This window comes from Podarcis vaucheri (genome assembly GCF_965113315.1).
Source record: "Podarcis vaucheri genome assembly, chromosome: 3".
NCBI classification, from domain to species: Eukaryota; Metazoa; Chordata; class Lepidosauria; order Squamata; family Lacertidae; genus Podarcis; species Podarcis vaucheri.
The window spans coordinates 15,866,943-15,883,327 of NC_138761.1; the positions used below are offsets into that span (position 1 = coordinate 15,866,943).

The 16,385-nt window shown below is 45.1% G+C and overlaps 1 protein-coding gene across 38 annotated transcripts in view; it reads left to right on the forward strand.

Moving 5' to 3' along the window:
• NRXN1 (neurexin 1) overlaps nt 1-16,385 on the forward strand; it is a 1,008,670-nt gene that overhangs the window by 970,176 nt on the left and 22,109 nt on the right. For 25 of the 38 annotated variants that reach the window (XM_082217236.1, XM_082217269.1, XM_082217258.1 and 22 more), the window contains one exon: nt 13,059-13,146. In XM_082217236.1, coding sequence (XP_082073362.1) covers nt 13,059-13,146 — 88 coding nt within the window. The remainder of the gene's footprint in view (nt 1-13,058; nt 13,147-16,385) is intronic. The other 13 variants (XM_082217247.1, XM_082217245.1, XM_082217270.1 and 10 more) reach the window with 1 other exon arrangement.

The window sequence follows — 16,385 nt, forward strand, 5'->3', positions numbered from 1 at the left end:
CATTTTCTAGCAGTTACTTAATTAGTGGGGAAATGGCATTTCATGGGGATGGGGATGTCAGGAGCTCATCCTACACTTGAGTAGGACCCTGGCAGAGACACATGCCCGACTGGCATGTTCTCTTCCTCCTGGTAGATTGTTCAGGAGCTTCAAAAGCTTTCTTCAGCCCAAACATCACAGAGACCGATGCCAACAGACATTGGCACACTTAGGGATCCGCAGAGTCTTCGCAGTTTGCGTAACTGACCTCAGCAACTCAGCATTTTGGCTAATCTACTTTATTTACATATAAACACACAGGGAGCACTGAAACATGGCTCCCTCTCTCTCTAGTATCAGACAGCAAAGAGAAGGAACAAAGGACAATAGTCCCACTTCACAGAACACAGTAACACAAACATCCTGTCTCCATCACTTCCCACAGGAGTCAAAACATACACCGCCAAGTGATAGACAAAAATTCCATGACTGCAATCACAGAGCAGGAATTCTAACACCTGTGACTCTCCAGATGTTTGCAGTTTGCAGTTATTTTAGTTTATTACTTTTCCTCCAGGGAGATTAAGGTGACATGCACATGTCTTCCCCCTCCCCAATGACCTTATGAAGAGAGTTAGGCTAAGAGCTGAGGAACAGACCAAAGTCAAGCTTCGTGGCTGCGTGGAGATTTGAACTCTAGTCTCCTGTATGCCAGTGCAGCACTCCAACCACTAACACTATACTGACTTTCAGATGTTGGGCTCCCATCACAGGGCTGGCCTAATACATTTTGCCGCCTGAGGCGAACCACAAAATGGTGTCACCCTCCCCGCCAGGGAAGAAGGGGTGGGTGAAGATCTACAACAGGAACAAGGGGGAATAAAGATCTACATAAGGATCCCCTGTGGATCCCGCCACCCATGACAATTGCCTCGCCTTGCCTCATTTATGGGCCAGCCCTGATCAACTACAGTGGTGCCTCGCAAGACGAAATTAATTCATTCCGCAAGTCTCTTCGTCTTGCGAGTTTTTCGTCTTGCGATGCACGGTTTCCCATAGGAATGCATTGAAAATCAATTAATGCGTTCCTAGGGAAACCGCCTTCAGACCAGGTCCGGGGACAGTCTGTCCCCGGACCTCTTCTGAAGGCTGGGGGGGGGGACAAGGGCTTTTCTTCCCACCCCCAGCATTTTAAAAAACCCCGGGACAGCGGAGGACTTCTCCGCTGTCCGGGCGATCTTAAAATGCTGGCGGGCGGAGCAAGCCCATAGGGAAATTCGTCTTGCGAAGCGCCTCCAAAACGGAAAACCCTTTCGTCTAGCAGGTTTTCCGTCTTGCGAGGCGTTCGTCTTGCGAGGTACCACTGTATATTGCCTAGAGCTGATTAGAGATGGATTGACACAAAGTTATTTCCCCCACCAAGGAGGCTTAGAACCTTTTGTTTACCTGTTAAAGAAGAAGAAAAGTAATATTGGATGCAAACTGGTCTTGTAGCATGTTTCTAGGGGCAAAACTGTTCCACTGCAAAGGTCACATGGAACAGATTTTAGCTAAGTAGGACCTCAAATTAGCTTTCCAAATAACCAATTTGAAATGCAGCTTAATTCTTTGTTGGTGTTGTTTTTTTAAAAAAAAAGAATTGAAAGAGGAGAGCTGTTCGGATGAAATAAAATCCTGATTACACTAACACCTGGATGAAAACTTTCCAGCAGCAGAAGCTGTTTCATCAAATATGTGTTTTATCAAAGCAGTAGGCCTAATGAAGCTTGTGCTTCTAATTGGGAGGCAATTAAAAGCAGCCTCCATTTCAGTGCATGTGTGCCTAACTCCTATTAACTTTAATGGGAACTACGCATGCCAAATGAATGGGCACCAAACACTCCCTGTGTACAAATGTTTCTAAGTATATGGCTCAATATGTACAGCAGACCGGCCATCGATCAGTTTTTATTAAATAGGCGCCGTTCGGCGCTATCAAAATCAATGGGGAAATTGCTAGCAAGTGTCAGAATGATATGCGAATTACACCCTTTGCAAAGTGGGTGTTTGGGAAATTGTAGATGCAATGTCGTGAGGTTCTTGACTTCATCCTCACCTTTCCTTTTTCTTTCCTCATTCCTTTCTCCCACACTTCCAAACAAAGGAAAAGGAAACCATGGCAGTATTGATGAAGATAACTGTTGTGGAGCTTTGGCAATGCTAGAGGTGCTACTTTGCAGGTGCCCATTATCGTGTAATACGAAACACAGGGAGATGTTGTATACACAATCAGACCAGTGCTCCATCTAGCTCAGTATTGTCTATCATAAAGTGGAAAGAACCTGGTAGATGTCAGGAAAGTTGTCATGGGGTGATAAACCATGGTTTAGTGTTCCAAGGAAGAGCTGCAGTGGGCCTCAGGCTTGCACACTTTCTCCTTTTCCCTCTTTTCCTTTAGATTAACCGCAGTTTTCCATTACATCCAAACCCTAACATGTGGTTAACGCTAACCATGGTTTGTTGAAACAAGCCAGCTTCTTAAACTGTAGTTTGGAGTTTGCTCTACTTCAGCAAACCACAGTTTAGATTAAGCAAAAGCAGTTGGGTTCAGATGACACAGTAAGGCGTGGTTAATCTAGGCTGGAAGCAGAAGCTTCCTTATGTCCATACCCAGAGCTTTTTTTCCCAGTGGGAACTTGCTGGAACTGAGTTCCGGCAACTCTCAAGTGGGTGCCAGTGCCCTTACAAGAGAACTAGGGAGATGTTCATGGTGAGTTTTGGCACCTCTTTTTCTGGAAAAATAGCACTATCCATACTAGAGCGTGGTAGGGGAAGGAAGAACATACAAGCCTTAGGCCAGGCATAGGCAAACTCAGCCCTTCAGATGTTTTGGGACTGCAACTCCCATCATCCCTGACCACTGGTCCTGTTAGCTAGGGATGATGGGAGTTGTAGTCCCAAAAACATCTGGAGGGCCGAGTTTGCCTATGCCTGCCTTAAGCTCAACTTGGATCATTCCTGTAATGCTAAACTATGATTTAGCATCACATCCAAACCACTCCATGCTCTCTCTTAAATAATGCTATTATTTTCACCCTTCTGACATAATTCCAAGGCTCATTTTCATTTGGAGTAAAAACAAGCGCTTTGGTTTTAAATTCCCATTTAGGTTTCCTTAGTTTGAACACATTAATCACTGCAACGTGCGCATTTTAAATAACTCTGAGATGTAGGGCCAATTCCAAGGAAAAACAAATGAGCGCTCAGATTTCTGAAGGGGATTTCTGAGATGAAGAGAAAGCTGCTTTGCACATTAATCAGCCTAACACGGTTTCCTTCTGCTGCTGCCGAAGAAATGGAACATGGCCCAGATTCATAAGCAAGGCATCTTTAATGAGCAGCAAGGGCCACATCGAAAAAACCATTGCTACTGGATATTAGTAAATAGCAAGGGGCCTCACCATAAAATAAGAATCTCTGAGGAAGGTCCAGTCCAATGCATGTTTTCCATTTTTGATTGATGAGGACAAAGGCCCTCTTCTGATGAAATTCTCCCCAATTACACCCAGCCGGATCACCTTCTCCCAGTGTGTAAGGGGGAAAAAACTTTGTAAACAAAACCTGTTATTCCAAATGACTTGAGGGATGGGGAGGAGGTAGAGGTTAGTTGATGTCAAGGAGATGTCAGGCAAGTGCAGGTCATCCACAGGGAAGGAAAGAGCTTGAGACGCAAAATGCAATTAGCTTTTATTTGCAGAAAGTAGCAGCACAGAAGTGTTCCTCCGGCTCGACTTATTCAGCTTGAGACATTGCTGAGACTGACCACTTCCCCCTCTTGACTCAACTCTGGATCCCTCCCCAGCAGACGAAGACTGGGGCGAGGTGGTGGGCTCCTCTTCTGGGCCTGTCTGGCTGGTTGCTCAGCAGTAGGCAGAGCTCTCCTCCAGTGGGGTATTAGAGAGGAAAGAGAGCCAGCAGCACTGAGACTGTCCTGCTTCTGGGTAGCAGAGGCCACCTCTGACTCCTCTATGAGTCTGTGGCCACACAGTGACTCTCAGCCTCTAGCCCTGTCCTGGAAGGTTCTCCTTCTTCTGACATCCCTTACAGTTGATGTTTGACAGCCAGGTGTGTGTGTGTGTGTGTGTGTGTGTGTGTGTGTGTTTGCTTGCTCTGGATCTTTTGTTTTGTCCCAGGTTTTAAGACTGCAATTATAACGCATTTATTGCAATTTCTGATTGTACACTGACAAACTGGAACGTGTCCAGAGGAGGGCAACCAAAGCCTTATGAGGAGCGGCTAAGGGAGCTGGGCATGTTTAGCCTGGAGAAGAGGAGGTTAAGGGGTGATATGATAGCCATGTTCAAATATATAAAAGGATGTCACATAGAGGAGGGAGAAAGGTTGTTTTCTGCTGCTCCAGAGAAGCGGACACGGAGCAATGGATCCAAACTACAAGAAAGAAGATTCCACCTAAGCATTAGGAAGAACTTCCTGACAGTAAGAGCCGTTCGACAGTGGAATTTGCTGCCAATGAGTGTGGTGGAGTCTCCTACTTTGGAGGTCTTTAAGCAGAGGCTTGACAACCATATGTCAGGAGTGCTCTGATGGTGTTTCCTGCTTGGCAGGGGGTTGGACTCGATGGCCCTTGTGGTCTCTTCCAACTCTATGATTCTATGATTCTATGATGGAGATTGCTGTTCAACCATGGAACAGACTCCCTTGGAAGGTGGTGGTCTCCCCTTCCTTGGAGGTTTCTAAGCAGAGGTTGGATGGCCACCTGTCACGGATGCTTTAGTTGAGAGTCCTGCGTTGATTGGGGTTGGACTAGATGACCCTTGGGATCCCTCCCTTGATACCCTTCCATGTGCTACAGTTCCGTGATACCATGAGATTATGGTTTCCGTTTCTGCCCCAAGGACACTTGCCACGCCATGTGCTGGGTTCTCTGCTTTAACGTGTGGCACAACCAATGTGTCACAAGGATCTCTGTGTGGTCACCTGTTTGGATAACCCTTATAGCACTTTAGCAGTCAGGGCTCCTCTCCCCTCAAGAATCCCGGGAACTGTAGTTTGTTAAGGGTGCGGAATTTCATGGCTCATTGGCGGTGGCAAATAATAATAATAATAATAATAATAATAATAATAATAATAATAATAATAATAATACCCTGCTCATCTGGCTGGGTTTCCCCAGCCACTCTGGGTGGTTCCCAACAGAGGACTAAAAATAGAATAAAATTTCAAACCTTAAAAACGTCTCTAAACAGAGCTGCCTTCAGGTGTTTTCTAAAAGTCAGATCATTATTTATTTCCTTGACATCTGATGGGAGGGCGTTTCACAGGGCGGGCACCACTACTGAGAAGGCCCTCTGTCTGGTTCCCTGTAACCTCACTTCTTGTGAGGAGGGAACTGCCAGAAGGCCCTTGGAGCTGGACCTCCGTGTTCATGCAGAATGATGGGGTGGAAAGAGAGAGCGAGAGACAGAGAAAGTTGCATTAATTTCCACTTGTGGCCTAATGTGTTAAGTGGCCGGGGAGTGAGAAGGCAGTCTTGGCTGGTTTTCTAGGCAGGAGGCCCTCTCAAATTCCTGCACTTAAGGAAGAAATATAATACTGATAATTTTCTCATTATGGTAATGTTCCTTCCAGAGAATGAAATACCTTTCATATGTTAAAAGACCTCAGCCATGGTGCTCTTGGTCAGGGGTGGGACACCCTTTTCAGCTGAAGGGTCAAGTTCCCTTCTAAGCTAATATCTTGGGGTGGGGAAACCTGCCAGTGATGGTTGGAGTCAGAAGCAAAGGTGGGTGGAGCCATGAATGTCAATATAACCTTTTCCTCCTTCCAGCCAAGCGAGAGTCATTATCAGGGACCTGTTCCAGGGTGGCTGGAATAGTCAAAGAAAGTGTGAAGCCAGATGTGGGGAGGAGAACAAGGATGCAGGGATTTGCCCTCTCCTTCCCCACCCCACCACTGCCCTCACCCTACGGCCTGAGGCTGGTTGATTGATGCATGGCAATAATAATAATAATAATAATAATAATAATAATAATAATAATAATAATAATATTTTATTTATACCCCGCCCATTTGGCTGAGTTTCCCCAGCCACTATGCGCGGCTCACAATCAGGTATTAAAAACAATGTAGCATTGAATATTAAAAACTTCCCTGAACAGGGCTGCCTTCAGATGTCTTTTAAAAATAGGATAGTTGCTTATTTCCTTGACATCTGATGGGAGGGCGTTCCACAGGGCGGGCGCCACTACTGAGAAGGCCCTCTATCTGGTTCCCTGTAACCTCACTTCTCACAGTGAAGGAACTGCCAGAAGGCCCTCGGTGCTGGACCTCAGTGTCTGGGGCTGAACGATGGGGGTGGAGACGCTCCTTCAGGTATACTGGGCTGAAGCCATTTAGAACTTTGAAGGTCAACACCAGCACTTTGAATTGTGCTCAGAAACGTACTGGGAGCCAATGCAGATCTCTCAGGACGAGTGTTATGTGGTCCCGGCAACCACTCCCAGTAACCAGTCTACCTGCTACATTCTGGATTAATTGCAGTTTCTGGGTCCCCTTCAAAGGTAGCCCCACGTAGAGCGCATTTTAGTAGTCCAAGCGGGAATTAAGTAGAGCATGCACCACTCTGGCGAGACAGTGCATGGGCAGATAGGGTCTCAGCCTGCGTACCAGATAGAGCTGGTAGATAGCCGCCCTAGACACAGAATTAACCTGCACTTCCATGGACAGCTGTGAGTTCAAAATGACTCCCAGGCTGCACACCTGGTCCTTCAGGGGGGCACAGTTGCCCCATTCAGGACCAGGGCATCCCCCTACACACCCGCCCCCTGTCTCCCAAAAACAGTACTTCTGTCTTGTCAGGATTCAACCTCAATCTGTTAGCTGCCATCCATCCACCAACCGCCTCCAGGCACTCACACAGGACCTTCACCACCTTCACTGGTTCTGATTTAAAAGAGAGGTAGAGCTGGGTGTCATCTGCATACTGATGAACACCCAGCCCAAACCCCCTGATGATCTCTCCCAGCAGCTCCATATAGATATTAAAGAGCATGGGGGAGAGGATTGAACCCTGACCCACCCCACAAATGAGAGCCCACCACAATGAGCTTTGCCCAAAGGGGCTTACAGCAAACATTGGAAACACCGAAATAACCCAATTACTGTATACAAAATATAGAGCATGGAGCATGTCAGTAAATCCAAAAATGACAAAACAGCAGCGATTCTAACATGCATAGAATAAATTACCAAAACAAAAAACAAAAGCACCAATCTATTTTACTTTCATTCGTTCATTTATTCAATTTGCACCTAAATGCAAAGCAAGGCAGGTGTTATCTGAGCAGGAAGTTTCGGTTGCTGGTCTTTCTGCACTCCCAGTTCAACGCAGTTCAGAGGGAAGGGGTCCTCTCTTGACAGGCTGGCTCCCATATCCTTACTATGGAGGAGGCTGGCAGTAGCAAAAGGCAAGCTTTAGGGAAGGCAATGATGGCCGGTCTCTTCTCCAGCATCCTAGAAGTACCAGCTTCCAGTTCAGGTCTTGTTGCACTTCTCCACCTCTACTCTAGGAAATAATTTCAGACTTAACTAACGCTATGCCTTGGATTGAGCTCTATTTTCCCAAAACCTTTCTTTTCTTTTTTTTAATAACATTTTTATTCAGATTTCACAAAAAAATTTTAACAAACACAGCAACACAAACAAACACAAAACTAAACAAAAAACATGTATAATCTCAAATCCTTATTTTCATATAACTTATTTCCCAGACTCCCCCATACCTCCCCTTACTGCATTCTAATTTCAGACTTTTTTTTAGCAAATTCTTACTCTCAATCTTCTCAAATTTATAACCTCCTTTCTTCTTTTTAGTCTTAATCTTTACAGCTGTAAACCCCTTAATTTATAAAGCCAACGCCATTCTAACACTCATTAATTTTACAGTGTTTCTTTAGATAATTCTTAAATTTTTTCCAATCTTCTTCCACCACCTCTTTTCCCTGGTCTCGGATTCTGCCGGTCATTTCCGCCAGTCCCATATAGTCTATCACCTTCATCTGCCATTCTTCCAAGGTGGGTAGCTCTTCCGTCTTCCAATTCCCAAAACCTTTCTTCCCCTATTAAGGTGACCCATCTCTTTCTCGAATTGCTTCAGATTTTTTTGAGGTGACGCTGTGGTCTAAACCACTGATCCTAGGGCTTGCTGATCAGAAGGTCAGTGGTTCGAATCCCTGTGGTGGGGTGAGCTCCCGTTGCTCGGTCCCTGCTCCTGCCAACCTAGCAGTTTGAAAGCATACCAGTGCAAGTAGATAAATAGGAACTGCTCCGGCGGGAAGGTAAATGGCATTTCCGTGCATTGCTCTGGTTCGCCAGAAGTGGCTCAGTCATGCTGGCCACATGACCCGGAAGCTGTACGCCGGCTCCCTCAGCCAATAAAGCGAGATGCGCACCGCAACCCCAGAGTCATCTGCGACTGGACTTAACGGTCAGGGGTCCCTTTACCTTTACTTTATGGGGTTGGGCTCGTTTTCTTGGGAGAGAAGCTGTGGATGCTGCAAGTGCCTCAACTTGGAATGGGAGAGGAATTGGGGAGTGCTGGCATAGAGTGCCACAAGTTAAGGCCTGTTTCTTTAACCCCCTCCCCCAATCTTGTTGGGGGATGGGCAGGTGGTTTATTGCTCGGAAGAAGCCTATAAGCTCGAGGGAGAGGGAAACCGAAGAATAGGATTGATTAATGTGACATATTTGAGTTTTCTTTCTACTACTGTCTCAACAGACAGTCAGAGAGATCAGCTTCACACACAGTAAATTAAATTTAAATTACACAGCCTTGGCGAGAAAATTGCTCAGTTAATCTAGCCTCCTGAAATGAAATTTTAGGGTTTTGCTCCCCCCCCCTGCTCCCCACATGAACTCCATCCTAATTTTTCACACCCTGTTGGTTTCTTCTAGAAATCCCATCAGTTTGGGTTATTTTCTTTTCTTTTCTTCTCCCTCTACCCCCCCCTCTCTTTTTAAAGCCAGGTATTCATTTTCAGCAAGTTTATCTTACGGCTCAGGAATGTAATATGCCTGGCCTCAAACAGGAAGAGGTAGCCAAAAAGATTTAAGTTGCTTCTCTCATTTTAAATATTTATTTTTGATGGAGAAGAAACATGTGGGGGTGCGGGGAGGGAGGAACCAGCAAAGAGAGGCCAGAAGCCTGCAATATATACATATATAACATCAAAGTGGGGTTAATAATTTTTTAAGCAATTGGCAGGTCGTAGGCACCACAAAATGCCCATTTAACAGAAGAACAACTGGTAATACCGAGAACCTTTCGGCCAGTCATTATCTCTCAGCCTGACCTATCTCACAAGGCTGTTGTGAGGATAACACACGGTGCAGGAGGTTGCCATGTGTTGGAAAGGCAGCATATTAAATGTAATAAAATAAGTATTTTATTTATTTATTTATTACATTTAATATCCCACTTTTCTCCCAAGGCGCTGTCCATACTTCTCCTCTTCCCCTCCTCCATTTCACCCTCACAACAACCCTGTAAGGTAGGTTCATCCAAGAGTGAGAGACTGTCCCAAGGTCACCCAGTGAGCTTCCATGGCAAAGAATGGGGATTTGGTCTCCCAGGTCCTAGTCCAAAACACGGCACCACAGTGGCTCTCAGCGTGGTTTAGTAAATGAATAATAATAAATAGTAAATAATTAGCCATAAATAAGATCAGTAGATAAATTGTTGTTGGCATCTGTCGGTCTCGAGAGGCAATAGAAGAGTGCAATATACTATGATGCTGCATGTTTTAGTTGGATCAGAGACTGGATTACATTAGATAATAATGATATTTTAGACTTAGAGGGATGGAACAACAGATATGGCTGGCATGCCTATCTAATTTACAGCAAAGTGGCGGTGCACAAAGAAGAAGAGTGCAACCTTTTGTGTTTGCCATTGTCGTGTCCAAGGATAAGTCTTGAACTCTTACACTTGAGTAATGGCCAGATTCCAAGTCTGGAGTTCTGAGTTAAGCTTAATCTTCAAGAAAGCCAGAGAAGTTTTGTCACTGAGAACTTCCTTGTTCCCTTCTCTATGTTCCACCGTTGAGCAGTGGAATGGTGGTGGACTCTCCTTGGAGGTTTTTTTAGCAGAGGTCGGATGGCCATCTGTCATGGATTCTTTAGTTGAGATCTCTGCATTGCAGGGAGTTGAACCGGATGACCCTTGGAGTCCCTTGCGACTCTACGATTCTATTATTCTATGTCTCTGTGTTACAAATATGTGTTGTGCCTTATTCACACATATATTACATACCAAAAAAAAGTCAGAATGCTTTAAATGTCCCTGTGCAGAAAAAAGGAGACTGCAGTGAATGAAAATCAGCTTGGCACACAAGCCTTTCTTATTTAACTCTTTAAAAGAAAAATCCAAGAGGGTTTGATGCTAATGTGAAGATGGATTTGCCCAGTCACCCAAAAGGCACTCTAATCCAAGCATGTGTTGTTACGATTATTTTGCTCTGTATGTCATCTCATTACAAGCTGCTGGCAAAGACAGAGGTTCTCCTTTGCCTTTTAAATCCCCCTTTAATGAAAACTCAGAACAGCTGCCCAGCAAATTATGGGCGTTTATCATGGGTGCTGCTAACAGCGACCAAAATTCTTCTTCTTCTTCTTTTTTTGCCAAGCAGATTTTCCTTCCATCTTTCACCTATCAGTTTTTTTTTTTGGGGGGGGGGGTTAAAAGGAGGGTGGAGTGGAATTGAAGCATGGGGGAACGACTGCTGTCAGCAACATTGACATTGCCGGCTGGAACATATTTTCTTCTTACTTAAAGTTGAGGAGGTGTCAGATTCATCCTTGACTTCTTTTGAATGCCATGTATGGATTAGAATCAGGCAGAACATTAGGAGGAACATCCTAATGGTGTGAGCTGTATGGGCGGTACTGTGGTCTAAACCACTGAGCCTCTTGGGCTTGTTGATCAGAAGGTTGGTGGTTCGAATCCCCGCAACGGGGTGAGCTTCCATTGCTCTGTCCCAGCTCCTGCCAACCTAGCAGTTCAAAAGCACACCAGTGCAAGCAGATAAATTGGTACCGCTGTGGCGGGAAGGTAAACATAGTTTCCATGTGCTCTGGTTCCATCATGGCATCCCGTTATGCCAGAAGTGGTTTAGACATGTTGGCCACATGACCCGGAAAGCTGTCTGTGGACAAACGCTAGCTCCCTTGGCCAGAAAAGTGAGATGAGCGGCGCACCCCATAGTCACCTTTGACTGGACTTAACCGTCCAGGAGTCCTTTACGTTTACCTTTACCTTTACCTAGTGGAACAGCCTGCCTTAGGAGGTGGCAGGATCTTTTTTCCCCAACAACCAGATACAAACTCTTGTCTCTTGCTTCCCTCCCTAGCCTGCCTTCCCTCTCCACTATCAAAATGTAAATTACAAGTTCTTAGGGGGGAAGGATCCAATCTCTCCACCACCACCTTCTTCTTCTTCTTTGCTGGTTCCTCTGTAAAGTACTGTGTACATTGAAGATGTGATGTAAACCACTATTATCATCAAGATAATGTGTTTCTAGAGTTGGCAGCCTGGTCTGCGGTTACTCAGCACTGAGCCCCGGCTGCGAAAATGCATTAAGTCTGGATTCTCCGCTTCTGTGCATGCACAATTGCACCTGCTTTTCTAATTGTTTGTCTTGGCTTGGAACGGAAGTGCCCTGATAGGTTGTGAACTCTGAAGACCCCTTTCCAATGGTAGCTTTCAGTCGCCACTTGAGAATTTGCTTCCAGGAGGCAGCGCTGGTGACTTGAGCAGAAGGGAGCCCAAGCAGTAGGTGGAGCCAAAGCTGATGTTGTGTCAGAGCCAAATATTCTAGTCTTGTCTCCATCTGTCTGCTGAGTTCTGCAACACAGGGCCATGCAGAGACAAAAGAGCAGGGAGCTGAGGGCCAGGGTCACCCTGCCTGGTTGTGCATGAGATGCTAGGCAGTTAGAAGCTGTCTGAGGTCAGTGGGGCTCCATTTGACTTAACCGATTAGCCACCACTGCCAGGGCGAGATCCTGCAGTGATGGTCAGCTCTGATTCATCTCTGATGGTTGTCTCCACACCCATCGTTCTACCCGGACACTGAGGTCCAGCGCCGAGGGCCTTCTGGCAGTTCGCTCACTGCGAGAAGCCAAGTTACAGGGAACCAGGCAGAGGGCCTTCTCGGTGGTGGCACCCGCCCTGTGGAACGCCCTCCCACCAGATGTCAAAGAGAACAACAACTACCAGACTTTTAGAAGACATCTGAAGACTGCCCTGTTTAGGGAAGCTTTTAACGTTTGATGCATTACTGTATTTTAATATTTTGCTGAAAGCCACCCAGAGTGGCTGGGGAAGCCCAACCAGATGGGTGGGGTATAAATAAATTACTATTATTATTATTCAGTGCAAGCAGCTGCAAGCAGGACAAAAGGGGATCAGAAAAGTCCTGGTCAATACCCCAAGTTCTTGGGAGCTTTGAGCCTTTGAGCCATTGAGCTTGTGGGTTGGCCACGAATAAATCAAAGCCCCTTGAGTCACTGAGGTAGGAAGGCAAGCAGTTCCTTCCCCCAGCATCTTTCAGGTTGGGGGCTGATAGAATCAGGTGAGAGAGGAAATACAGGTGAGATGTTTTGATAGCTGAATCTTTCCCCCCCAAGGGGTGGAAAGGAGGAGGAAGATACAGGTTTGTTAACTGTAGAGGGGTGGGTTGTCCAATCATTGGGAGAGGGGTGTGGGAAGAAGAGGGATGAAGTAGTGAAATGATGCTGAGGAGGAGCACCAAAATTGGAATTCAAAGGATGTTGCAGATGGAGAGGTAAGAGAGCAGGACCTGTTGTCCCACTGGACCGCTGACATAATCCTTTGTTAACTCTCCAGTAAAAAAAGAAACTGACATCACCATCTAAAAACAACAGCCAAAAGCTTACCGAGTGTTGTGAGTCTCCTACGGTTGTGGATGCCTGCCTGTGCCTGCCAACCTGGGCAGTTTGACAGAGGTGAGCACCTAGTTGGACCGGTTTGATTAATTGAAATGGGCTCTTTCTTTCCTTTGCAGACCACGGATGACATCCTGGTGGCCTCAGCCGAATGTCCCAGCGACGATGAGGACATTGATCCCTGTGAGCCGAGCTCAGGTGGGTTAGGTTAGTCAACTTTTTTTATTCCTTTCCTTTTTGTTTTGATTCTTTGCATGCAGCAGGGAGTAAAAGGTGCAACCTCTTTGCAGGAACGACAGAAGAGCAATCTCTCTTCCAACCTGCAGTGTTCTGATGGTGGTAGAGACAGAACTCAAGTCTCTTTCTAGCTCCAGAAGATACTGTCTTTGAACCACCAGCATAGTCACATTCCTAGTTTAGAAGACAGAGGATATTTAAGGCTTCATCTCCTCCTTTCTTTTTGGCACTGCACAACTGCAGTAGGCCATGTGGAGAGACCTGAACATGTCTCTGTGCCAGCACATTTTTAATGTGGACTAGGAGCTTTATCATGGTTCCCTGAAGCACTCGCTAAAAAGTGCTACTTAATTGCATTTGAAAATTGATTCCAGAAAAACACACTTTTATGATTATTATTTTTTTTTTGCTCCAAGCACCATGTTAATTAGGGGTTCTGTGGATGAGGGACCTTCATATATAAAAACAGAGATTTTGTAGGTAACTCCCAAACCACCTGCATTCAACTGAACATACAACAGCCTGACAAATTGCCAGTGAAATTTTCAAGGATGAAACAGTTAAAAAACGTATTGTGGCTGGTGTGGCTACATTCTAAAACTCTAATAAGGAACACATTGCTCCTTTGTAGACACTAAGAGTTGCAGATTTCTTTGTATAGATGTCTGCATCTATGTTTGTGACTGTTTCAGCCCAAATTCAACTGTCAACTCAAACTCTTGGTATTCATTCTTTTTTCCACCATCTTTGAAATGCATCTGTTCACCCAACTCATGTCAGAAGTTATTGCATTTGTTACAGAGATGAATCAGTGAAAAATCCACACCATCCTTGTCCTCAGGTTGTGGGAAATAAGGTAGAGCAGAGGGACTTGTAGGGCAAGAGAACTGTGACCCAAGTTGAGGGATTTGGATATGATTCTCTGTAACCTTAACAGGAAAACGAGACATTTTTTCATGTTTTCTCATAACAGTGAAGACTATAAACTTTATTGACACTTCAGGGTCCTTTGGACACTACACATGGTAACACATGATTTATGCTTTATACTGAGTCAGGTCATTGCTCTCACAACCCAAAATGAAGACATCAGTCAACAGATGTGGCTTAAGGGTCATAACATTATCTGGAGAAGGGGGCTGTCAGTGGCCACTAGCCACGATAGCTATACTCTGGCAGAATCTACACACACATTTTTAAAAAGCTATGAAAATGCTTTTTTATTTTTTAAAAAAAGTTTTGAAAAAAAAAATTGAATTTGGCATAGCTCACTGTTGCCATCTAGTGTCATACTTGTATATTGCGCTTTACAACGCATTTAAAACGTCTTATTTGCAGCTGTGTAGCTGAGTCCTCTGACTCCATGCAATGGAGGGGAGAGTGCTGTTGTGCTCAGGTCCTCTGTGCGAGTTTCTCAAAGACATCTGCTTGGCCACTGAGAGAGCAGGAGGTTGCTGGGCTGGATGTGCCATTAGCCGGATCCATCAGGCTCTCCTGATGTTCTTGCACGATTTGTGCCAGAAAACAGGCTGCATCGCAATTGTTTGAGGGAAGAAAGAGGGAAGTGCAGGCCTATTGATGTGCTTTGGCCATGATAGTGGAATGGAATCTCCCAGCTGAATGGTGGCCTCACTCTGAATGCTATTGCTGGGAGGTGAGGAGGACAACAGCTGTGGGGTGATATTGTCCTCATGCCCTGCTTCCCAGGAGCATCTGACTGCAGGAACGGGATACTGGTCCAGGAGAGCTCTTCCTTATATTCTTACCTTCCAAAGTGTAGTTCAGCAGGGCTTCTTTTCCACCCTGGTTGAAATGCAACATCCAAAACACTGCTTCTTAGCTGCGATATCACATTCTTTGGCAAACCTACCAAAAACGCATGCATGTTTGTAAATATCTGTGATTGGCTGTCAATATGGTATGATGGTGGTATTCCCTGCTAAGGGTGAATCTGATGATTTATGGCTTCAAACTCTGGGATTCAAAAATAGAAGCCCTAGTGGCAGTAAGATAAACACTGTGGGTTTGGGGTTCCACAGAACTCTTCCTCAGGCAAGAATTCAGCCAGAACAGGTCTGTGGAACCTGAAAACCAGTTGTCCTGATCCACTGACACAACTGACATAACAAAAGGAATAATTTGGCTTCTTGTTTGACCTTCTTTTGGAGTGACCAGGTATCGTATCTACATTCCTTCCTTCCCTTACTAAGGGACATTTGAATCCATGAAATTTACTGTAAAGCCATGAGAGCTGGCAACATGCAATGGGTTTTTTTAATCCTTGTCCTTTGGCTCTTCTGCTACATTTGTAATATTTGGCTCTCCCCCAGCTTTGCACTGGCCACCACATCTATTTGTGACCAGACCTTTCTGCATCTGTTGCAGATGAATTGCCATTTCTTGAACAATAATTCTGAAGTTCTGACAATGCAAAAATTATTGATTTGGTTTTCTGTGTTATTGTTGTTTTTAAAAAAGGAAGGTTCTATGACAAATCAATGTGGGCCAGATGTAAAACATACCAAATATTTAAGACGCACACAAAAATAATATGGAAACACCAATATTCTCTGATTCATACCCTTGGCTAGCAAGGAATCCCAGGGTGAATCTTAAGCTGCTCTCTAAATGCAACACATTCTGCCCCTTTCTCAGCACACTGTGGCAGACCAGTCTTATTATTTACCCATTTTGGAATTAACGCCTTAATTGTCAGTTGTAGTTGTGAGAACTCTTCTATTTGTGGGCTCATGCAGAAAAGAAGCAGTGCTCATTTCTCATCGATACTCAAACATTTCCTCAAGTACTGACAGTTTCCTCCCCAGAGTTAAAAGCCATCCTGAATCTTCTAGAAATACTGGCTTCCTCTTTTTTGGGGTAGCTTTAATGAGCTCAGGTTTTCTGCACAACTGACCCTCAATGGTGTCTCGTAGGAGAGCAGGCTTAACAATGGATGAAGCAGATATTTCTGGTGTATACTCCCCAGAGCTCCTGAAAAGAACTTTAGCTCTGTTATTTCGCCACGAAGGAAATTCTAGAGCTGGTACAAAGCAAATCGCTCCTGTCTGTAGGCCCATGATTATGAGGAAATGGTTAGTGACTCACAAGATAATGTAGTCCCATTTTATGAGCCAGTGTCCTGGAAAGTCTGTAGGGCCCATTCTGCTGACATGGGAAGATACCTAGGACTCAGTGTAGGAGAAAGCAGA